The following is a 25,951-nucleotide window of genomic DNA, read 5'->3' on the forward strand; positions in this document are numbered from 1 at the left end:
AGACCCCCCCCCCCCCCCCCCCCCCCGTGAGTCTGAGAGCTGGAGTCCTAGCGAATAATATCCTCACCACGGTGCAAAGGATAGGGAAGGACTGCCTTCAGCAGCAGCAGTGGCGAAGTCTGCTAAACCTTTTAAAAAGCCTGGTGTTGACGCGCTCGTTGACGACTATGTCAACTACTTCAACGTAGACAATGATGTCGACGAGGGTGTCAACGGTAGCCGCAACGACTATGGCGTCGACGACGGTGACTACGGCGACGACAGCGGGAGTGTCGACTGTCTTGTCGACGACCGTGCCGACTACGCCCATCTCCTCGTCAACGATCTGTCCGTCGACGGTGGGTCTTCCATCGACGATCTTGTTGATGGTTTCTTTTTCTTCACCACCGTCGATGGTACCATCGACAACGTCTTCGTCGACGGAGAAAATCACCATTTCTTTGAAAAGAATCACGCCGGACATGACTTCTCCAATGATGGTTGCCGCTCTGCCTCCCGCGCTGTTGCTGGATGAGGAAGAAGATTCTGAGGGAGAGGAAGATCCTTTTGGTTATGCCAATAGCCCCTCACAGCTCCTAGTCAAGTGCCAGGACACTGATTCTGAAGGTGAATACCTCCATGGGCACCCATATCATCACACTTTTCACCATCAGGAGGACACTCGTCAGGAGATGATATCTGTTCCTTCTTCTCTCTTGGCGGATCTTCAAGGCATGTTGCTGGACTATAGGAGGAGATTCTTCCAGCCTCTTCCTTCTCCACCTCCTTTGGTGCAGGCTGTGTCTGCTCCGCCAGCCAAGGCCACCGTCCCAGATGGTATCACAGCCTCAAATCCCCAGTCCAGTTATACCTCCGGTGGTTCCAGAGGTGCAGGTTGATTCCTCGGACGAGGATCACGGCGATATCAGCAGGCCGGACCAGTGTGAGGAGTGGGATGATTATGTGATACCAGACCCAGCATCTCCAACACCGGCTACAGCTGATTCTCCCCCCGGCAGACATTGGGGAGTTTCACAAATTGATGAAGAGAGCCTCACGCAGATTTGAACTTCCCATGCTTTCCGTTCAATCCGAGTGTTTTCTCTATGATTTTAAAGAACCTTGTAGGAAGACGGTCCGTTCCATTCCTATTGTTGGCCACGTCTGGGAGGAAGGAATAAAGGCAATGAAGAATCCGGCTACTGTCATTCCAGTCTTGCCGCGTCTGGAGAAAAAGTACAAGGCCCCTGACAACAGTCCAGCATCCTTAACAGGTCAACCGAAGCCGGATTCAGTGATCTCTCAGGCGGCTCAGAGAAAATCACGCCACCCTTCTGCGCCCCTTACTACTCCTCCTGATAAGGAAGGCAGTCGCCTAGATAATGCTGGGAAGAGATTTTCCTCGATGGCAAGTCTTTTGATTAGAGCGGCTAATGCGTTGGCGATACTTGGCCGGTATGATCGTCAGATGTGGTGTGACCTCTCACCATATCTAGACCCGTTGCCTGAGGAGTCCAAGGTGGAAGCAAAGACAATCTTGCAGGAGGGAGAGGTTACATCAGCTGAGATTGACTGCGCAATGGACATTGCCACGACGGCTTTCCGCTCGCTAGAAGGCGCAGCTGTTCTTCATCGCCAAGGCTGGCTAAGGGCGACAGGTTCCGGCCGGAGGTCCAAAACAAGATCCTGAACCTTCAGTTTGATGGGGAAGCATTATTTGGTAAATATATTGATGATGCCCTCCAAGACATCAAAAAGGATACGGAAATAGCAAGATCCTTGGGAATCCTACAATATCGAAAGGTTCCTTTCTGTGGAGCCAGTGGAAGAGGTACTACAGCCTACAGGGATTCATATCAGCAGCAGCGATATGCTTCTTATAGTTCAGCGTCCCAGTCTTATCGTCCACCTTACCATCAAAGACAAGGCCAGACCTTTTCTTTCTCTAGGTCCAGCTCTAGAGGGAAACTGAATCACCAGGGGCGTGACACCACTAAGCGACAATAGCGGCGTGCTGGCTCTTCCTGCTGTACCCCTCTCCTCGACAACATCTGTGGGGTGCAGGGTATCTCAATGCCGCCACAACTGGCAATGGATAACATCAGACCGTTGGGTACTCAACATCATTCAATGTGGCCACACGCTGGAGTTTGTTCATCTTCCACCTCCATGCCCCCTGCCTCCATGCCTTCTAAACATCTGCGTCTTCTGCGGCTCGAAGTTCATCAGATGCTCCTCCAGGGAGCTGTAGAGCCGGTCCCCTTTTCTCAGAGGGGAGCGGGGTTCTACTCCAGTTTTTTTCTGGTCAAGAAGGCGCTGGAGAAGTGGCGCCCCATTTTAGATCTCAGGGAGCTGAACACCTATCCCCTAAAACGATCCTTTTGGATGGTGTCTCTCAACAACATTTTTTTTCTCCACAAACCTGGGGACTTTATGGCCACTCTCGATCTCGAGGATGCGTATTTTCACATACCCATTCATTCAGCCCACAGGAGGTTTCTACGGTTTACAGTAGCCAAGAGCCACTTCCAGTAGAAGGTTCTGCCATTTGGACTTCGGGCTGCTCCGAGGTGCTTCACCAAGGTGCTGGCGCTGGTGGCAGCCTTCCTCCGGAAGCAGCATTTTCAGATCTTCCCCCTACCTGGACGATTGGTTGCTCTAGGCCCTGACCAGACGTGCAGCGGAAGAAACAGTCGATGCATGCACACGTCTGTTCAGCAATCTGGGCCTGACTCAACAGGGAGAAGTCATCTCTGTCCGTCCACGGAAGCTCGATTCCTAGGGGCCATTCTGGACACGTCTCTCAACAAGGCTTCTCCATCTCTCAAAAGGCAAGAAAAACTTCTGTCCATGGCTCAGCTGTTGCGAGGAAGAAAGTATCTTTCAGTTCGCCATTACAAAACCCTGCTAGGAACAATTTCCTCTTGCATTTCTTTTAATACCTCACTGCAGGTTGCGGATGCTTTCACTTCAGGAACAGCTCGACCTGCAATGGCGACCGGTAGACGGATCCTTCGACAAGGTGGTGATCACTCCGGCTATGAAAAAGGCCACTTTGTGGTGGACGAAGGAAGAAAATGTATCCCAAGGTCTATCCTTCGTAATCAATCCAGGTAGTGACTACAGATGCCTTGCTGGAAGGCTGGGTCGCGGTGCTACAGGACTTGCATGTAAGCGGACATTGGTTGCCACAGCACCGCCTTCTCCATATCAATCTCCTGGAACTCAGGGCGATTCGTTTGGCACTACATGCCTTTCTTCCACGGCTGCAGGAATCAGCGGTTCCCGTCCGCACGGACAACACCACTGTCATGCACTATATAAACAAAGAAGGGGGTACCAGATCTCGTCCGTTTTCACAGGAAGCCCAGAAGATTTGGGAGTGGGCTATCCTTCACAGGATATCATTGAAGGCGGAACATCTTCCAGGAGTACTAAACGAAAAGGCGGACATGCTCAGCAGGCTGACGTCAGTCAGCCACGAATGGGAACTGAACCAGACAGTCTTGGAGGGAGTTTTTCACCGGTGGGGCAGACCCTCAATAGACTTCTTTGCCACCCCGGAGAACAAAAAAATGCCAGTTTTACACCAGCAAGCTACACCATCACAGATCGCTGGGGAATGCGCTTTCGATAGCCTGGTCAGGCACATTTGTATACGCTTTCCCCCCCATTCCGTTGATACCCAGAATACTCAGGAAGATCAAAACGGAGCAGTGCAGGATGGTCCTGATGGCTCCAGCTTGGCCGAGGCAGTTCTGGGTCACGGAATTTCACCTTCTCTCTCTGGACCCTCTGCTGCTACTGCGGACGGTCCCAGACCTTCTCATGATGTCCCAGGGCCAGGTCTGGCACCCAGACCCTCGCTCGTTGCACCTGTCAGCATGGCTCCTGAGCAGCGAGAGTTTCTTGGGCTAGGTCTCTCGGAGGAGTTTAAGGAGGTTCTCTCTCAGGCCAGAGCTTCTTCTACTAACAAGACATACCGTTTAAAATGAAAGCGATTCTGTATCTGGTGTCAGCAGGAGGGTTTCGACCCTTTTTCATCTTAACCTCACAAAGTTCTTCCATACTTCCTATCTTTGGCTAAAGCGGGGCTGGCTCATTCATCCATGAAGGTTCATTTGGCGGCATTTTGTTGCTATAGACGCACTGCGTCTGGGCCTTCTCTCTGGTCAGCCAGGATTGTCAAGCAGTTTCTTAAAGGCCTCTTTAGAGTCTTTCCTCCAGTGAGGCCACCGCCTCCTATGTGGCACTTGAATTTGGTTCTCACCCAGCTGATGAAGCACCCCTTTAAGACGATTCATAGAGCAGATCTGAAATTCCTCTCTTGGAAGGTGGCGCTTCTCCTAGCTCTCACTTCCGTAAGAAGAATGGGTGAGTTACAAGCTCTGACGATCCAGGAACCCTTCCTTCAATTCAGGAAAAATACAGTGATTCTTAGGACTAATCCAAGGTTCATACCTAAGGTGCCTTCAGACTTTCATTTAAATGAGTCGGTGATTCTTAGGGCTTTCTTCCCTCAGCCCACTACGCCGGCGGACAGAGCACTCCACTCTCTGGATGTGCAGAGATGTTTGAAGCTCTATCTGGACCGTACTAAAGAATTCCGAAAATCTTCTCAACTGGTTGTTTCGTTTAGCGCTCCCCGCAAGGGCCTTCCCCTGTCCAAGCAGGGTATTGCTCGGTGGGTGGCCAGCGCTATACGTTTTTGTCTTTCAGCAGCGGGCAAACCCCTGGAGGGTAGAGTCCGAGCACATTCTACAAGGTCCATGGCTTCCTCTACGGCCCTTTTTGCTGGGGTCCAGATCAAAGATATCTGCAGGGCTGCAACTTGGAGCAGCACGCACACCTTCACAAGACATTATTGCCTGGAGGCCTCGACACAGGAAGACACGGCTGTGGGCCAGGCAGTCCTGAGGAACCTCTTCCATTGAGTGGTGAGCTTTCCTTTTCTTCCCTCCTTCCTTTCTTGCTATTGGCACATTTTGACTTTGTGTTTATATGTGCATTTGCTATTTATACTTAAACATTACTGCACTGTTTTTAATGTTCTTTTGCTTGATGCAGGTTTTTTAAAAAAAGAGGAGAGACACACACAACAATGAGATAGCAAAATGTGCTTCTGACTGCTAGCTCCTCTGATTCAAGCATGGGAATCTCCTGAAAGTTCCAATACTGGAGTAAGAAAACAAGTTACTTACCTGTAACTTTGGTTCTCCAGTATTGGAAACTTTCATAGATTCCCATGCGACCCACCCTCCTCCCCTGGGAATGCTCAGCTTTCAGTCTCTTTTGGATAAAGTTTTACACAACGTATACAAAAATCTGAGGGTCAGAGGTTCTCTCAGCAAGGTTCTGAAGGGTGAGGCTGTTGTGATTGGTTGTTCAGATTGTTTGGGCTCTTTTACAAAAAGAGGTGGATAGATTGCAAAATGAGAATAGGCCTAGTTTCTTCTTTTTTAGTGTTTTTTTTATTGCTATTTTATGTATACCAAGACTCCCATCTCGACGACGGGGAATGATTCAAGCATGGGAATCTATGAAAGTTTCCAATACTGGAGAACCAAAGTTACAGGTAAGTAACTTGTTTTCTTCTGCTGCTTGGTATGTCATATCCTTCCACCTCCTTTATCCATTAATTTACTGTCCTCATTAGAGATCCATCATTACAGTATGTTATTCCTCATTGTGGGTTCCGAAGGATCTTGCATATAGCATTTCAGCGCATAGAATTTTGTAACCTGGCATGCTGGGGGTTTTAAAGTATATTTTTGTCTTACCTTGTACATTAAGAACATGCAGATGTACACGAGTTGTTGGTAGATGTATGTGCTTGTATAATAAAATGTATTTTATTTAAAGTGTCCAATTGCAAAGTTTTGTAAACTTGTAACTTTCTCATTGAACATTTGTCCGATGTCCTTGCTGTCACTTCTTTTTATCTACTGTCTAATGCCCACTGAACCATTTTGAAACAAATAATTGGGTGATAAGAGTCCAACTCTACTTGCTATCTGTAGTCCATATGCGCAGTTGAGCACTACCATGCTGTGTTTGGTTTGGTGCCTGCTCATGCCTTGTGTCACAGAGTAAATGCACTTGTTAGGAAGTAAGTTGCTGTGAATTGCCGAAACGTGAGAGGAATAATGTTCATATAATTGAAACATAATGTAGGAACTAAATAATGTAATATCCAGGAGCATTTACACCGGTCACGCTCTTCACCCATCGCTTACGTTTTAACAGCTCAGTTTCTATTCTCGGATGGATTTCAGAGCGTATTTCATTCCAGAACCCTGCATGTTATGCACTGAATTGCCAGTGGGTCTTTCCAGCTGCTCACTTTACCAATTTACTTTCCAATTGCTGAGATCATATCTTTGAGGCATGATTGTTTTATATTGAGTTCTGTGATTGATCGGTATAATTTTTCTTTCAGTGTACCTGGTGAGTGGTCCCTATGCTCCATCTGTTTTGGTTGATGTAACTACTTGATTCTTCAGACACATTATTTGTTCCGCTTTAACTGTTGGAAAACAAAGAGTGTTTAACATGAGAACTCTCGATTGAGAGGATTTCTGCAGTCATAAAAGTTCTGACCTCCTCTTTTGTGTTCTGACTGAACCTGGACCAATAAAGGATGTTGTCTGTCAATATGTTCATACCTGTGTAGCTATAATGGGCAGCAATTATGATTAAGGTTGCCTCTGGACCTTGTTCTTCAGGTAAATGATAGTCCTCTCACAAGCTTACCTTGGTCTTTCTCCAAAGCCAAAAAGCAGGTTTAATGGTGTGCTCAGACTCTTCTTGTCGCGGAGTGTTTCGCTCGTCTACTGTGATCACCCAGAGATTTATTTCACCACTTACTACTTGTAGGGAAAGTGAAGAGTGGAATGCTGTCCTCGCATAACTGTACCCACAGGAGGATGCACTATTGCAAATGTATGTTTTGGAACAGATAGCAATATAGGTCTTAATGAAAATGCTGTCCTGAGTTACACACGAAAGTAGGCACCATATAATATTAGTAATAAGCCACACCTATTTCAACTAGCTGGCAATAAAGATATGAAATATCCATAAATTATCTTCTGAGTGTGGTCTTAATTATCCTGGCTGGTGCACTGAGTCATCTTGGCTTAGTCTCCTTAATCAAGCTTCGATAGACTACGCTCTCATTCATCCAAATATGGGGTTACGGCAAATTGAATCTAACTGCAGCATGCTTGAGCTGCAAGCACCAGATATTTTTATCTTTCTGTCCTTCCTTGGCAAGAATTTGGGCTCCTTTGTCCTTCACAGTGCCCTTGTCTGAATTTCACTGGTTTCCATAGAAATGTATTGATTCTAAAGTAGTAGTATGTCATTGCTCTGTAACCAACCTGTTCTAGCCTTCTCAATTTCTTAGTCCAATTAAAAAATCATGTTGGTGGCTAGGAAAGACTCAATGAAATCATATCAGAACGGGTAGCTGCTTGTATACCACTGAGCTCAGACCAATGTGGGTATATTTTATGATGATGTTCAGTAATCATTTAGCGGAGTGGGTTTTCCAGGTGAATATGTAAAACCTGTGTTTAACAACCATAGCCTACAAGGCTGGGTTAGCTAGTCTTTTTTTCTTTTCTAGGGGCACAATTGGTCATTTTGATGGTCTCCTTATTGCGTCTGATCTTTTTGTTTTATGACGTGCCATGTAATACTACCGGTCTGTCGATCATTGTTTCAGCAATAGAGTCTGACTCCTTTAAGTTTTATTGTCCCTTTTGAGCTTTACACCATTTTGCACTGAAATGAAGCAGGGCTCAGAACATACCATTCATTTATTCCTCAGATCCTTTAGGATTTGTGAGCTTTTGTAATTTTCATTTGCAGTAATCTAGACGGGCAATAGTACAGACAGCTAGGTCTGCAGTCAGTGGTGCACCCATTTGAGAGGGTGCGTTAATCATTCGGGACAGCATTCACCAATAGGTTGTGGTGATGTCTTAGTCGGTGTCTTCGCAAGTCAGTAGGGACATCAGTCTGGAGAATTCGTTGGTGGGAAAATCAGTAAATGAATTCAATATCAGGAGGGCATGAGTCAATAGGGTAGTCTTTTAGTGGTGGGTGTAACTTTTGTTGCTCCTTTTTGTATCAGTTGCATGCTTTTGCATCTGTTTACTTGTATTGTGGGGATCAAACATGTACAAATGTGAGACTTCATCATTCATGAAGGAACAGGTTTGTCCTAGTCACTGGTTAGTGTAGTCATCTTGGTGTTATGAGACAATGGTTAAATATTGGTATTCGGAAGAAAGGGAAACAAGTGAGTGGTTGTTTCTACTGGGGTTGCAATAATTTGCACCTGAAGGGACATTTTGCCATTAAACAGATGCACTGAGCGGATGATGATGAAGGAGGATGTTCAGGTAGGAAGCGGAGGTCGTCGTGTGCCCGCACGCCTGCCTTCCTTTTTTCAGAACTCTTCAAAAGGTCTAGGCATAGGTGGCCCACGTTAAATTGGCCCCTCCGACTTCTGCAGGTGCCCTTCTGTGGACTTGTGATAGTGGGAGCCAGCCTGTCCAAAGAGGACTCTATTTATCACCTGTAGTATGCAGATATGCCTGTTGGAGTGGCTGTGTCTTTTTGTTCCCCCTCTTTTCTCTATTCTGAAGTAATTTTGTCAGTATCCAGTAGTTGGACCTGCGTGACCTTAAGCAGCATGACTTCACACTTTTACTTCAAACAGTTTTAACAGTGATAAACCTTTTGCTTAGGATATTCCCCCCCCCCCCTTCGAGTGTGTCCCCTGCTACCGGATCCTCCAGGTATCTGCTGTATCGTCCTTAGGCCCGTGGAAAACCTAGCTTATTTTCTTTTTCTTTATTCTTGCCAATGTCTCATACCACTCTCTTGGCCCTCCGATGGATCTTGTTTTGTGCCCAGACGGGTTCGATATAAAGGGTTCCAACAGTCATCCAATGAGGACCAGAAATTGGATAACTGTACTACAAGCTAGAAATCAGGCTCGTGTGTTGTTCTCAGCACAATGCTAAATAGGTGAAAGATAATCCCTGCAGGCCCAAATCTCCTGAAAAAACGTAGGCAATCCAATGTCACACACACAAAGTTCAGCTAAGGCTATACAAAATAATAACTTTAGTATTTGATGCTTGCAGATCTCTCGAATATGATCTCCTCTAGACATAAGTAACCCCAAGTTGAGAGTGTATTCATTTGGCTAGAAATAAATCATAATAGTCTATATTGTAATGTAGTATAGTTTATCATATTTTGAGATAAATCTAGTACATTAAAATTTGCATCAGATTATATGGCAAATTGAGAAAATCATTGAAGTAAGATGCCAAAGCTAGAGAGTTCAGGTAGGGACATGAAATGTGCCAATTAAAGCAGTCTCCCAAGAAGGAAGAAGCCACTTAACGCACAAAGCGTATGCGTCGGTTCATAAAGATAGTCAGGTGAGTCCACATTCAGGCAAGTTAGGACTGCTAGCCAACAGTTTGTCTGCCACCAGCAAAGCAAAAGCAAGGAAACAATGAAAAAGAATCCAGAAGGAGTGAGACAGCAGCCAGCTAACCAACATTGTCAGTTTGGACGATATTATATTCTTAAAGTTTCTGGAGGTGACACTTGCTTGGATCACCTCCTCTGGTCAGACCACTCAGTCCATTATTCAGTTCGTATAAGATGAGTGATAGGCGACCGTAAGAAGACACAAATTGTAGAGAAATAGGTTGTACAATTACGCAGTCCTCAAGAACTCCACCTCGTGAAACGTTAGAGCAATGATCCTTTAGCAAGAGCACAAAAGCAAGTTCAAAAGGACCGTTTCCCAGGCAGCTGTTCCTCACTGTGTCAAAAATTGTATAAAAAAATGTAGCAAAGTGTGCTTGTACAGTACATGAGAACTCAGGAAAGGAAACACTGTTTCACATTATTAGTAATACTGAGAAATTCTCTCGAACAATAGATTCAGCAAGTCAAGAAACTTCATATATGCAGTTAGGCCTACATTAAATTGTGCTAATATAAGATGAGATCTATATATCATGATTCTAGTATTAGTCTGATGCCCTTTAAATCATTTGGTATGGTTACAAAGGATACATGTCAATATGATGTATTGCTGCTTTTTTATTGTAGTAACGTTCAAACATATTTTATAATTTTTAAGATCTCGTTTTAGATGCATATCAGTATATCATTAGTACATGTGCGAAATACAATATCTGAAAGTTTCATGTATGTGAGCATCATTAATTAGGAATTTGTAACTTCTGCTTTTCTTTTGTCATTTTCGGTGCACATGTATAAAAACATAAATGATAGGTTTTATTAAAGTTCACTCTCATAACTAGGATTATTCATAATATTCGATAAATTCTTATTAGTTATACACATATAGAAGTGAAATAATAATGATTAGAGGTAAACTCCATGCCATGAAAGTTTACCATTTACACGTTAATGAAAAAATACTCTTCAGGTTAATAAATCAGCCTATACTACTTATATGAACTATATCATGTAAGCTAATCATTGTCTGCATGCTTTTACGATGCAGTAACTAAAAATATCTAATTTTGCTAATCTTTCTTGAACATGTAGTTTGTGCACGTTTATCATTTTTTCTCTCAGAATGTCATAATTCTATTTTAAAAGTTTGACTGAATTTTCTCTCTAGCATACCTAAGAGGTAGTGGGGAGTCTTGGCGGATCTTCTAAGCTGTTCATTCCTCATAGAGTGAGAACTGTCCACTTTCTTAATGCAAAGTGCTTTTTCTTCTCTGTACATCATTGAAATGCACACAATGTTTTGTTAGATTTAGTTATGGGAAAATACTGCTTTTATCACAAACCTATCCCTTGTTTTTAGATGATGGGGTTGTGGGTTGCAGTTATTTACATAATTTGCTTCCTCTCTCAACAGGATTTGCGAACACAAATAACTGCCTGACGATGGCAGGTAGTGTATGTTGCATTATGACACGTATTAACTCATCCTTTACAGCACCTCATTTCTTTGACTGAAGTTAAGTCATTTTGGGTTCACCCTTTTTTAGGTCTCGGCTAGCATTGCTGCGCACATGCGCAGCTCGCTCTGCGAGATTTAATGTAACTGAGGAGTTTCAGTAAAGGGCTTTAAGCCCCGCCCCTCTTTTGCATTGGCCGGCGTCACCGTTTATGCTAAACAGTGGCCAGCCATTGGAAAAGAGCTTTGTATGTTGCCTCCCTTTGGCTTTTTCTGCCGTCCCACTTGCACAGGCTCCCTTGCTTTCCGTTCGTCGTAAACGTTTTCTTATTTTTATGGGGCCATGTGTTTCAAACACATGGCCCCATAAAGACGAGATCCGGCTGCAGCACGGTCCTCTTTCGGGACCGTGCTTGTTTAAATACTTCTATGCGACTTTGCATTCGAAGGCATTGCACCACATATGGAAGATACATTAGGTTAGCACAACAAAAGACTTCTCATAATGTTTAGTCTTTTGTTTATTCATTCTTCAAAGACCCACGCACCTCAATCTGTAGCGTCTCGATGTATCTTTCTTCACCCGACCGTTAGCTCCCAGTTTGTTTGGAAAAAAATGCACCAGCGCTAATTACTTTGACATCACAAAAGTCAAATATGTGCTCGCCACCTCCACAGACAGAAGGGAGGAATTATCAAGGGTAAGTACGGTAACGTCTCGGTAAGTGATGATGCACATCGCCAGGCTGTCAATCATGGGCGGGCGCTCGCGCTCCATCTCATTACTGCATCCCGGGGCTATGAGCACAATGTGCGCCAAGGGGCCAGACATCCCATGCAGCAGGCCACCTGGGCAAGACACAGCTCTGCGCGTATCTTTGCAGGCATCTTCTCGATGGCATTTTTGTTTTCCTTCCAAATGTCTTTAATGTCAGATATTTATAACTCACGCTTTTGTTCTACCTCATGAACAAGTGCACATTTTGGGAACAAAACCGAGGTTCTGAACACTGAATAGCTTCTTACGCAAAACGTACCAGCCTTCAATGATTAAACATGGCGGACAGCCGTGGAAAGTGACAATGCAACCTAATCGCTTCGGAGCTGGTCATTACGATTTTGCTCAGCTGCAACGAGCAAAGCAGGAAAAACAAACCAAAGAAGCTCGCTAGTGTCCTGATGGCATAGGTTAGGTTACCCCGCCACACCACCCCTGTTAAGGCTACTGCTAAATTACTTATTTTCTCAATAGGTCATTATACTTGAATAAAGCTTTTTGCCAAAACGCCACATAAGGTAAATAGGAAGGAACAAAATTAGATATAGGAACAGTCTAAGAGAAAAATCAAAGTATTCCAAATAGTGAATGGAGGTGGTAAGGTATCATCCCACTACAACGCATTTACCACAACATGGTAACTTACAATCCATTACATTTACAATGCATTTAAGGTGGGTGGATGGGTAATTTGGTGGTTTACGGATTGCAACTGGTTGGGGGAAAGGTTTAGTTTTAGGGTAGTAAGGGAATTGTAAGGTTCAAAGATGGTTTAGTGTACAGCGGTAAAAAGAGGTTTTTTGGGGTTTATGGATGGGTAACGTGCTTCTTGCGCGATCACCTCATCGCTGCATTTGCCCGCCTTCTACATGGGGCACATTCCTGAGGGAGGATCTGCCACCTGTTAATGCCTGATCATGCCGGAGAATTGAGTCGCTGGCTCTCTAACAACCCCCCTCACCCACACACAAACAGGCAAAAGTGGATTGGACATGAATATTTCAGGCGCCCGCTGGCCTCACAGCGTAGGCAGGGCAGAGCTGCTCACCCCGTTCAGACCGCGGCTCGGGGTGACTGGCGGCAGAGGGCAGCAGGGCAAGCCACCGCAACATGCCCAACAGCCCTGCGAGTTTCTCCTCAGAGGCCTCTACCGTGCCCTCTTGGGTGCTGGCAAGATACTCATGCCAAGCCCGTCATGACTTCGGCATTGGTCAAGGGGGGGCTTGCTGCTGCCTATTAAAGCCACAGGAAACGGGTGTAAGGAGCGGTGGGGGGTCCGGTCTGACATTTAATGAGCAGGTTTTATTTTGTTGCAGGTTTATATTGCGCGAACTCTACCTATAGGTATTGGGGCGCTTTACACGAGCACCAGTTACTTTACACTAGGACACATTCATTATTTGTTAGGCGCAGGAGAGATTAAGTGATTTGCTCAGAATCACAGGAAGCTGAGCCGTCGTGGGCATAGAATGCAAGCGTGGTGTAGATGCCATCGGAGTCTGAATAGCGCCCCTCCCTGGCTCTCAGATGGGCCAAGCACAAGGCTACACTAAGAGGGAGGGGCCGTAGCTACCATTGGTAGTAGCAGGGCCAGTTGAACGCTGACAATGGCAGTCTACTGACCAGCAGTCAGGGGGACATTAGTTTTTTTGCTTGCGCCAGGGTCCATGGCGCCCTACTGATTTCGCCAGGTCTCGCGCACCTGCCGCCAGCCCTCGAGTTGATATGTTTGCCACACGTTCTTATTGGGAACATCACTGATAATTGTGTGAACCCAACGTCACTTAGTAAGTGGTGGCCAGACATTGTCTTAAAATACTGGTTTTATTTCTCTTTAAACGGTTCTCTCTGTAAAACCCTTACCACGCGCAACAAAATTGTAGAGCGTCCCAAGTAAAACGAGCATTGAAAATGCAATAGGTCTCGGCCATGATTACGTTAAAACCATTTGCTTTGCTAATGGTATTGTATAGCAAAGCAAAGGGCTTTAACTTGATGAAAGGCGAGACCCATTGCATTTTTAATGCTTGTTGGGCTTGTCAGGAGTTTCACCATCATTCACACCCTCCCTGCCCAGCTACAGCCTTTTCTTGATGGCATGGACCCAGGCGCGCATTCTTTACTTCTCAAAAACACTGACCTGTTAACTGACATTTTTATTAGGCAGAGCCTTTGGGCAAGAAGGAAGTTTAGGTTTGAAAAATCTGATTAGTAACTGAGATTAGCATTATCTTTTGAAAGGTGAAATGTGAGTTAATGAATTTAAAACAACTTTTGTTCTATTGGGGAATGAATAAGGTTGACTGAATAAATTCATGGTACTGCTAGTTAGATTTTTTTAAAAACTTTTTTAGTTATTGTTATAAGGTTAATCCTGTATAACTAGCATCGCTTCCTGCCCCCGCAAATTCCTCAGCCCATCATTTGTTTGCTTCCTTCAAACGTTTGACGTGCTACCTGCTTTCTAGGTTCCCATCTCCTAGTGCCCATGTGTTTTCACTTCATTGCCCTTAACATCAGCTAAATTATCACATCTGTATTCAAAATCTGTGTTTTTTCCCTAGTGCCTTGTCGAAATTCTTTTTGATTCCCAAATAGTCATATTATAGTAATTACAACTGTTTGTAGTGTACGGCGATGGGAATTACTAAGATGTAATCGTAGTAGGAATCTTTTCAACAACTATTTGAGCTATAACCATTCTTACATGTTTGTCAAGTGCAATGCCATTGCTAATTGCATAGAATGCCGGGTTTCCTTTGTTGTATTAATTTTGATTTATTTAAAACTTATCCTGAAATGCCTGTAATGTATTTTCATCTTGTGAATATCAGGGCGAGATCCAGGCGGGATAGAAAAGGCCAAATCTAAGGCAGAAGGTACCTTGCTGTGTTTTTCTGAACTCCTTTGTCAGCCGTGTGTGCAGTTTGACTTTTTGGAGGCTGATAAGCATGCTGATGTAGAGGTTACCCAATGATTTGCAGTTATACGCCTGCATTACATTTGTACTAATTAGACTAAAAGGCCAGTGCCTGTTTTGGGTAAAGAGTATGGGTTTTTATGTTTAATGTTGAATGCTCAGTTATGCTATTTTTGAAGATAACTAATACATTTTTCACTTTAGAGATGCTTTCAGAACTTGTAATTCTGACCCCTGTCCTCCTCCTGCTTCTCTACTGGCTGCTTCTGTTTAATAGAAATTGTCAATTGAAGAATTTCAATGGCTCAAGCATGTGTGTAGGTCAAGCCTATAGATAGTGTTCACGTCACTGTATCAGAATTGTTAAGATTATAATAAAGGGCCTCAATCCACCCTATTAGTTAATCCTCATTAACATTGTGGTCTTAATGTGAACCATGTCTTCAAAAAAAAGCCTGATACTTCCCTTTTTACTTATTTGGTGCAGAAGCTTCTCAACGCTAGTTTTCTGTATTCTGCCAAGAACGTTCTTAGTTAAGACCATACAAATCTCATCTATCCATTTTGAAGTTGTGCTATAGATGACTTTGCTTTGGTGCATGATTCTTCATTCATCAGTGTGATGTGTTTTAAACATGTACATATTGGTAGAGCTTATTTCTTTGTTTTGCATACTGACTCCTCATCAGTTTTTACAAGAAAGCTGTTGTCTTCCTTTTCCCCAAAGCAAGTTGCTCTCCATAGCACTACTATGTGGGATGTGGTCACCATAAGGGAGATTGTATTGCTCTATGTGTAGGAACCTTATTCGACAGTCTTGGCCTGAGGATGTCAGCCCATGTTCCAACTCTTCCTCCCCCATGGGATGGTGCCCCCAACCAACCTAGTGCAGGCGACTTTTAAGAGGGAAAGGGCTCTAACATGTCAAGTTCTATTACAAGAAAGAGCAAATGAAACCTGTCCCTCTCCACCTTGTCTCGGCACATTCTTAAGTGCCCCCTGAAGCATAAGATATACAGGAAGAATCAAAGACACAGAGAGGCTCTGGCCTTGCTCAGTCTTGCCCCTGGCGAGCCCTCCATAGTACCCTTGTTGGGTGGTTACCCCAAAACTGGTGCACTGTACCCAGGATAACATCCAGCTGTCCTACTTGCTACTCCATATATTGGAAGAGTAAAACCTTGTTTCAGGCTCGGGTTGGGCCTGCTGTTGGTGCCCGAAAGTATAGGGAGTACTGGCTCTTCTCGATTCTCTTCCAGATTAGGAGGAACAGCCCTAGTACTTAATAATCCTCATGCTTCTAGCTTAGCCCTACCAAGTTTCGTTATTGGACATCCCTCCCCCTTCAGCCTAGACGAGGGAAGTTTTCTTCATTGAAGGATGAAGAGTGCTTTACTCAGACTCTTTCCATCGCTCAGCCTGAATGCTTAATTCCTAATAAGCTAGCAATTGACTAGAATGTGGTTTAGAGTAATTTCAAGTGAATTAGATTAATTCACACCTTCCAATCCGCACCGATTTGCTTTTCTTTAAGTTTACGTGTGTGCACAACCTGGCTTTCAAATATCTATGGAAGAGTCTTGGAGCTAAATTGAGCTTGAAGGGAGGGAGAGTTGTTCTGTTACAATCTTTGAACACCTTGAAGAACCTGCCTATGCACCTCTGGTCTAACTGACATTATAATCCTTTATGAGGCTGCTGAAATCACTGCTCTCTTAGAGCCCTGGAGTGATCCATGCTCCTAGATAACATGCCCGAGCTGTATTGCGCTTTATAGGCAATCAGCCCGTTCTTATAAGGACTTTCTTGACTCTTAGTCGGAGCTAGTTTTAGAATTCTGGGCAGGTACAAATACCCACTACCTACCATACTTTTAAAAACACATCACACCCTCCACACTGAGCTTTTGGCTGTGCTCTGCCAATCCTCTGTGGAGAGGTATGGGCCTCTTCTCTCCATGCGCCTCCGTGCTCCATCCAGTATTTCTAAAAATAATGGGTCTTCTTCAGGCAAACACTTAGCACCCACTGTTTTCAAAAATATTTTGCTATGGCATTTTAGCCGATCTGACCGGTTTGCTTTTACTCATGTTTGAATTGCACCGAGAAAGAATACATGTGATGAGACTGTGAAGTTAAAACTATCTGTCCACTATATGAAACATACATTTTTCAAACATGACTGGGTAGGTTGTACCGTGCATTGTTATGCAATCTCCTGTGAATGTAAATTTCATTTTGTTTTTGAAATGCAATGAAAGAGCCATGTCAAAGTAACTTGTTAATGAAAGGTATTCTGTCTGGTCACTAAGCAAATAGGTGTGATTAGGTTTAGAACACTTGGATTTTACCAGCGTGCATGCTGCATGGAAAAAATATTGCTAAGTATAGCATTCCTAGCTGGGGCACGTATGCTATTGTTCTTCGAGTTAACTTCCTGCTTGTGTGGTGTGTTTTTGTTATTGATGTGAAGAAAGGCATTCCTAAAGATGTCCAGATGGTCATTGTGGCACTTGCTAAGCTTTATCTGCATCGTGGTTTTGCTGTCAAGTTACTATGTTTTCTGTTCCTTCTAGCTGCACGGAAGTGTGCTTTTTTTTTTTTTGATAGAGTAGTTCATGTTGGTGTTTCTTCTTTATAAATGTTGTGCTTGCAGAGTGGAAATAACTCTCGTTCAATTGCTACATGCCTCACGGGTGAACAGCGTTAGTCCTGTCAATCCACTTATGAGATGGGGAGGGTTTAATACCGAAAGAATATGCTGAATGTTATTTATATCCAAACTATATCACACATGTTCATTTTACTTGACTTTAAAAAAATCACTTGGATAGACTCTAGAATGAAAGCTGTACACCCCTGATGTAATTGTAAATGAATGCAGATAGCCTTGTGTTTTTTTGTTTGATTCATGACTGCTGTTTTAGTGTAAATGTGCATTTCTTTACTCCATCCAGACAATGTTGCTATGTGTAGGATCCTTTACCCGAGAGACCAGCTACCATTTATTTTTATTGCACAATCCATATGTCCTCAATTTAACAACAACTTGTCCTTTTGTTAGGCTATTTTACTGTATAATTTGGTAGTGGTTGATCTTCATGTTGACTGTTGTCCAAAGTCTCGTTTTGTAAGCCTAAGAGTGAGGTGAATTTCTACTTTTGGTGTCTTCCTCAAAGCCTGGTTCTGTAGGTAACATAACACAGATCGCCTTCTCAATTCATTTTTAATGATGGACACCTTTCTCAAGTAAGTCTGGAAGAATATACTCTGCAAGGATTCTCTACATCCTGACTGGGTCTTAATCCTGATTTTCAACATCTTTCCAAGCTAAAGATAATTATGTTCCAAATACCTCCATGGTAAGAAAATTGGATTGGATTACTATTAAGTCCCTCCACAATCTGTTTGGGAAATGAGAATGTACCAGAATTAAATAGGCCATTGTACCTTACGCTTGTGTGCCCCGCAAAAGCTTATAGCTGCACGTTTATTGTACTTTAGTTTTGTGTTCAGAATGGTCTATACTTTCATTTAAGCCCGGATATGTCTTTGTGATTTGATCCTTGCTTCAGAGTACTGCTGTCAATTTAACTTGCGGGTCAGAGTACGGATTCCATAAGAATTTTTGGAAACTTGGATTTGGAATTTTACTGTTGGATTTGAATTCTGGGTGAAAGAAGGAGGTCTTGAATATATAGATTAACTGCAGCAACACTTGATAGTGCATACTCAGACTTATTCGAAGAGGTCAGTTTAATTCATCTTGTAACAGGCACCACCTCTAATCTATGAATAATTGATATTGAACTGACTATAAATTTTAAATTGATAGCTTGTTAACATGCATTTAGTTCCAAACAGATGTTCAGTGAGCACAGTGTAGGTACATGCAAATTACAATACATATTTTTTTATCTACATTTCTCAATAGTACTCAAATAGGACAACATATATGAACTTCTAGAATTGCAAGCCTCCAGTGCACCCACCCTCCCTACACAGAAGGCATTTATTCAGTATGATAGTAGCTTGAATAATCAGGAGGAAAAGTTTAGAAAAAAAAATTATTATCCTACTTCTATAATTAACATAATTTCAACAACCATTTCAGTGCCCTGCATTTACTATTCAGTTTATTGTGGCTGGCTTTTATCCTCCCTCGTATGATGTTTCTAACCATTGGGAGCGAGAGATGCCTGGGCAGGGTGGAGCTGCTTATGAAGTATGTCGACTTTATTTTGTGTGTTATCATCAACCAGAAATAAAATTCTGTTGAAAAAGGCAACTAAATACTGCCCTCTTGCTGTAACCTTTCTATTTCACTTCTAAATGCAGTGAAGGGCACAGGCTGGTTTTGGCCTTAACACACGCTTTTTTAAAGCATGCGCTGGAAGGAATAGGTCTTTATTTACAGTTTCTGTACTCTTCTTCTCTTCAGTGTGTTAAAGATTTACCAGCCCTACCAGCAGCATCTTAATTTTACTTGCTGGGGCGGGCTTTGGTCCTCTGCTAACATAATAAAAAGATGACCTGGATTTGGTGGAGTCAAAGTATTTGCTTTGAGCATTGCACCTTCCAAATTGCTTGGCTGTGATGTCCTCTTAGCGTAGTTGAGATTTTGTTTCGGTGTAGACTTTACGAATTCTTGTTCTGAATGGCCCTACTTGACAGTGTACTCTTGGGCAAAATACTTCCTTCACCAAGCCGGCTATAATTAGCTAGCATTTCAGAGAACGTGCCTCTGGTTTTCACCTGTACCAAGCATTTTCTTCAGTGTGATGATAGGTTTCAAGGAAATGCCTGGTATTACTTAGGAAGATTAATAGCTGACTGGCTCAATGATCCTTTTCTTGGTACGGTATGAATACAATTTCTTAAACTCCTTTGCATTAGCAGTCATAAATCAATGTAATGGTTTGTTTCCTTACAATGCAAATACAATTTATTTTTAGAAATCACTAGAACCTATTCATTTTTATAAACCGCTAGAACCGTAACTGTTTAATGCAAATCAGTACGTAGTTGCTAGATGGAATCCAGGAGTAAACTCTAAAAACATCTTTTACTCACTGTGTGGACTACAAACTATAAAAATTAAACTCACACTTGAATGCCTGTTTATCTTCTGCTGGCTTTCAGAAAAGGTCAGTGAAATACATTTTCTTTATAAAGCTTCAAGTCAATGAAACCATCTTCTGGTTACCAATCTTAGCAGTTCTCATTTTATTGAAAACCCATATGGACGTTTGTGCCCACAGACTTGGTAAAGGTTGAACTGTCGTAAAAGTGAGGCATGCTTTAGGGCTGCCTTAAGTTGCCCTCTCTCTGTGAGTAGGAGCCCTGCATGGCGTAAAGGAATGCACTTTTTACTGTTCTCGAAATGTTTTTAAGTGTTATTGTTTAATTTCACGTTTCTCCTTTCCAAAAAAAAAATAACACATTAAAGTCAGAGAATCGATTAAAGCCCAGCTTAAGAAGGCTCAAGAAAAGCTTGATGAACATAAAGCAAAATTAGAAGACAAAGAAAAATCCAAGAAGGACAAGGAAACTGCAGACAAAAAGAAACACAAGAAGGTGGAAACGTCCAAGAAGGATTTGAGCAAGGAGAAAGAAAAGGGAAAGCCAGCGGACAGAATCTCAAAACGCAAGGAATCTGCTAGATTGACCAGCGTGAGGGAGGCCAGGAAAGAGCGGGAGGGTAGCAGGGCGTCTCGAATATTAGCTAAGCTGTCTCGAAGTGCTGCAAAGGATGAAAAGAAGAAAGAGAAATGAGGAAACTGTGCTTCCCTAGTTAGTTTAATGAATTTAAAAAATGACTTTGTGAAAAAATGCTATTAGACGTGGAAGGATGTTGTCGGAATAATTATGGTAGAAACGGTATTTCTGGAAAAAGATGACATTCAAAGTTATGGTAATTCTGATCCGCTTGTGTAGGCATTTGTAAATTATATAGCTTGGTATGTGTGCAATCATTCTCTCCAAGAAATGCAGTAAAGTCTTTTTAGATGTAAAAAACGAAGTACCATGCTCACAAGAGATCCAGGAAACCTTCTTCAATGTTGATCTGCGTCCTATTAGTCTGTGCCAGACAATGGGTCAACACAATATAGATTTGCGAAACACAGTTTGAGCATACTCCATTTTACTCTCTTATAAATATATGTACATAGTGTAGTGATTATATAGTCTGTAACCTAACACCATAGCTTCAGGACAGTACTGAATGCAGGCCCCTTCCCCTTTAGCCTTCTAGCTAACACGTTTTGGGTTTACTACACCGAAATGTTTAGATTTCATGATGCACCTTCCAGCTGCTCGTGTGCATTGCCCCTGTTTTGTTGAACTGCCTATATTAGTGGAAACATAAACAAAGCACATTTCCAGTAGCATAGTTAGTAAAACGTTTTGAAATGCTAAATATGGAGGATGATTTTGTACACTTGTTGTATAGATGCATTGTAAATACATTGTTCTCGAAGCATGGTTTTCCTATCTGTTCCACCTGTACTTTAGCTAGTACTTTTTCAACTCCTGTTTGCTGTCATGATTTGACTGATGGTCTTGAAATTCAGCCGGCTAACACTGTGATGTGGCTTGGTCTTGAAGGTAGTGTCATCTATGTGACTTTCATAATATTATACAAATTGCAAAGTTTTCCCCCCCACTGTCAGGCAACTTTTAATAAATCTCCGGACACATTGCATGTGTCTGTGTGCCATCTGACTCATGTTCATTTCTGCATTTTTCTGTCTTAAAATATTGTCATGCCATTCCTTCAAAGCCCAGTTGTGGTTTACTGTACTGTGCCTTAATGTCCTGGCTTGTCAATTCTGCCATAAAGTTCATTCTGATATCTTCCTTCTCATAGCTTATGTGTAGGGTGTTTATGGTCCAGCTGCACAAATTTGGCCAATGGAAAAAAACTGTGCCCGTTCGCTTCTCTTGGATAACTTTCTTGGTAAAAGCCTAGCGAACTTGGGTAAAATGTCAATTGTTGCATAATATTTAATTTCAGATACCTGGATGTTCAAGTCACATCAACTTTCCCCAGTTCAAGCAGAAGAGATGTTAAAACCAGGCTTCTCTAAACGTCGAGTGGCTAGAAGACCACTCCCCAACACAGCATAGCATTGATGGCTGTGCTCACGTCTAGTGTCTTTTCTGTTCCCAAATAAGCCAGTAAAGAGCAATATTTAACAAAAATGCAAATTAGTAGTTGAATATAATTTACAATTGGTGTAGCCTTGCCCACTGTATCTTCTCAAAAGTAACTTGATTAGTACAATGTACTAAACGTGGCACTGGTGTAGACTAAGTTTCTTCTATGAGTATCCAAATCTGTTGCCTTTCTTCTCATATATTAGGTAGTTTTATGGAGCATGCAACACATCCCAAACTGTCTGTCAAATATTATAAACTCTGTTAAATGTTTCTCAATACATTGCATTTTAGTTAATCAGTGTGTGCACAACAAATAAACATAAACCACAGTCATGGCCTGTTTGTGGTGTAGCAAGAGATATTCACTATGCCACATGTCCAGCAAACTGGCACAGTCTAGTTTGAAATCTGCTGTTCATCTAGAAACACTAGATATCACATATATGGTGCACAACATGCGATTCCTCGAGATGACCTAGTAGTGGTGCATAAAGGAAATTAAGACAGTTGGTCAGATTTCTGGTATTTTAGTCTTTGCATGGCACCATATTCCACAGATTTCAGGATTAAAGCTAAATCCCTCTGCACCCCAGAGATCCTGGAGGCTGGTGGTTTTCTTTTAACAGCTTCACAGCTTAAGGGCAGATTCAGAGCAGCCATTTAAACAATGGAAAGATTTCATATACTTGTCAATCGGCGAGAGAAGAATTGCGTCACTGAAATCAAAGCAACATGTTTCAGTTACTGAGTTAAAGAGACTAGGAATGTTAATCCATTAACGGGGGTCTCATAAGATCTTGATCCAAGATCACTTAAAATATTTGGGTATGTATCGGTTGCTGGTGAGCATGGGGGTCTTATTGTTAAGGCTTTGGAATTTCATTTTAAGTACCATCAGCATTTTGACATTGTTTCAATTTTATTTGCCTCAGTTTGTCTTATATCGGCCATGTTCGGTTAAATGTAGTATAAAATTCAGGTTTCCTAGAAATGGCCGCCCTTGGAAGGGGGGGGGGGGGGTGCAAACTGGGAGCCAATAATGAAATACTGCAGACTGAAAGGGTTCTGACATCGAGATTTGTAGGGTATTCTGGTAAGCAAGTTGTTTAATTCACTGAAAGGGTATTTCTGTATAAATTATGCATTCTGTTGTTTCCATAGTCTTAGGGTATTTTCAGACAGTGAATAACTGCCTGAACATATTCGTCTGAAGGATGCAGTGATTAGCAGATACCTAGAGAATAAGAAACTTTTTAGAAGGTACAGTTTTTGAGCCAACCTGCTCAAACAGCAAACTGTGTCTACTGCCAAAGGTTGTCTGATGGAAGAAGACCCACTAGCTACAGGGTCTGTGGTTCCATATCAACACCTACTAGGTGGGGAACCTGATTTATGTCAAAGCAGGCCACAATTTTATAGCCCTGTTAGGAGCAGATTTAATTCAGACATTTTTAGTTCTTCTAGTGGTGTATGGCATAAACTGTTTTCAAATTGCCTTTCATCTTTTTTTGTTAATGGGCTTCCTGCAATTTGCCAATCTGGTGGTCATTTGTGTAACTGTTACTTTTTTCCATGTTAGCTAGAGCAACATATCGACACTGAATAAAGGAAACACGCTAACCCTGTGCGACTACTTACAAAGGATTGAAAGGGAATCATAAATGACCTGTTTGCTCTCCTCCCTTCCCCATTAAGGTGCACAAACAAAGAGGTGCATGTCGATGCATGTAAAAAGGTAAAATGCCAACTAGGCCAAATCGGGAGTCTATGCTAAGTTCTGATTTTAAGGGCACAAATCCCTCACCCAATGTTGTGGCACGCTTAATCTGTTTTGGCTCCTCTCCTAAGACGTAGATTGTGTGCGAGTGGGTTCTTTTTCTGGGGTTCGTTTGCAAGCTTTCTTGGTTGTGCAATTATTTTTAGGACCAAGTTATTGCTCGATTAGTTAGTAATTGCTTCAGATGGTTATGGCCCTTCAAGTCTTGTATATTCACATGTTTCTTGCCTCTAATGCCTTGTCTAGGCCAACGGCAATTCTTGAGGATAGTGGGGTCCCTGTTACCTACAATCTCAAACTCCCTTTCTACAGTACGTGTTTTTGTGTGTGTAGATTTTTTTTTATATAAAGGTAAGTGGTAACATCCATTTGGTATGAATTGCGAGATTCTTTTCTCGTTGGAACTAGATGGGTGCCCAAAATTTGCCATTGTCTTATGAGGCAGACGAGGCACCTACTCAAGCCCTCTTGCTTTTAGAAAAGCTGGAGGTGACCTAACCCTGTTTCAGCTGTCACTTCTTACTTCATACTGGTGGTAGAGATGGCTGAAATTGTCCTAACTGGTATTTTACCTGCTTGTATGCATCGGTATAGACCTCTCACACCTAGTTTATGTAATCCTGCGGGATATCACAGGCTAAATGGGAGAACGGCGAAGAGTCTCCCTGAAATCTGCCCGAAATAACTGGTTTTTGCTAGGCAAGCTGCAAGTCATTAATATCGATCTGGTAAAGACCATTTTGGAGAACAGTGTGGGTAATTGTTGACTACCTTTGTGTGATCAAGTATCATCAGTCAGGGGCTGCTCCTCCTCAATGTCGGAGGAGCGTCGCCCCACTGCCTAGCTCAGAGCCAGCAAATGTAAAATAAAATTATGTTCTAGCATAGTTGTATTTTCCATGTGTCGGCTCTGAGCCCGCTTGTGGAGGTAGAGGCAGGGCATGGGAGGAGGACTGCTAGCTGCAGTCCCTAAGTGCGCCTATGTATTTGGCTGGACGTCTCAGGCCAGCCAAAACACACATGTGCACTTGGGTTTCTCCAGCCTGGCTGCATTGAACAGCTGGGCTGGAGAAACCCACACAGACTCCCTGGCCTGGTCTTAAGCCCGCTCAGGCCAATCCCGGCGCTGCTCTCATAGGAGTACAGTGACTGAATTGGATGGGAGTCTGTCCCAGAGTCTTCTGGGTAGAGAAGAAGCGCGACACGGCCGTTAGCTTCAGGTACGTTTTTAATTTATTTTTTATTTTTCCTCCCCGCACCCTTCCCCCTCTGCGCTCCTGCGTTGCCTCCGCACCTCATGTATGTGGCGGCTGCCACTGCAATCAGTACATAGCATCCACCATCTCCCTAAAATTCTTCACTGGTGATTCACACACTTATTGGTCAAATCTCATTACAATAGGCACAATAATGGGTTGACACTAAATATAATCGAGCTGGTCTATCATTACATTTTGGTGAGTTTTTAACACAACTCTGATGTGAAATATGCCTACATTTGTCCAGTTGGAATGTTCCAAAGACTGTTTTAAATGCAGGATGACTCCTGCTCATTTAAGGGATGATCTCGCCAGCCCAATGAGTGAATTTGTCACTGCTCGCAGTTATGTAGCTTTTAATGGTGGTGGCTAATAAGAGAGGACAGATGGATGAGGTCATGGGCATTGTTGCTGTGTACATAATGGGGGTAAAGTCTATTGGGAGTATTAGGACACATTTTCCACATCTCCATTTGGACAGAAAATAGTTTCAGATGGAAATGACTTGGCATTATGAGAAGATTAAGGTCATGAAGATAAAGAAGGACTTTGAGCATTTACTTTTGAGAACATTTGTGCATTAGCTTTTAAGGATATATGGATTAAATTCAGTTTCAGCTTTCACTGTGTAAGCTTTAGTCATTGTTCAAATAACATTATGTGCTGATAACACAAACCACTCCCATTTTGTATTGGTCATTGATTTATCATTGTTCAAAGTACCAAAATGTCAGAGTATCTCAAACATGCAATTTTAAACATGTCTGCGGATTTATCAGTCCACAAACTCGTTTCACATGTTTTGTCACCTGTAAAGTGTAAACCATTTCATCATGAGGCTATCTATGTGGTATGGGACATATTTCAAGGCAGTCACCATTACTGCTTGCTACCATTTTCTAAACATTTCTCTAGTGATGTCTGTGCAATTTTGCCTTCCGCAATCCATAGGTTCCCGATGGCTTTGCTTCTGTATGAACTCAATGATCCTTTAATTAGGAAAAAGACCAGTTCTGTGTAGTAGTTAAAGCTATTGGAAAGTATCTTCATCATAGCCATCTTAAGGGAGAATTTGAATGCAATCGTAAAACTGTTTG

General features: G+C 42.7%; 2 protein-coding genes across 9 annotated transcripts in view; both read left to right on the forward strand.

The window, feature by feature from the left end:
* The window catches only part of LOC146831277 (uncharacterized), a 57,052-nt gene extending 35,672 nt beyond the window's left edge, over positions 1-21,380 (forward strand). The window contains exons 3-4 of the mRNA XM_085605553.1: positions 14,570-14,614; positions 20,104-21,380. Of these exons, the coding sequence (XP_085461679.1) occupies positions 14,570-14,614; positions 20,104-20,429 (371 nt within the window). The 3' untranslated portion in view covers positions 20,430-21,380. The remainder of the gene's footprint in view (positions 1-14,569; positions 14,615-20,103) is intronic.
* ASPH (aspartate beta-hydroxylase) overlaps positions 1-25,951 on the forward strand; it is a 675,802-nt gene that overhangs the window by 128,804 nt on the left and 521,047 nt on the right. The gene's annotated exons all lie outside the window — the stretch shown is intronic.

The sequence above is a fragment of the Triturus cristatus genome, chromosome 5_1 (assembly GCF_964204655.1).
Source record: "Triturus cristatus chromosome 5_1, aTriCri1.1, whole genome shotgun sequence".
In the NCBI taxonomy this organism is placed as follows: Eukaryota; Metazoa; Chordata; class Amphibia; order Caudata; family Salamandridae; genus Triturus; species Triturus cristatus.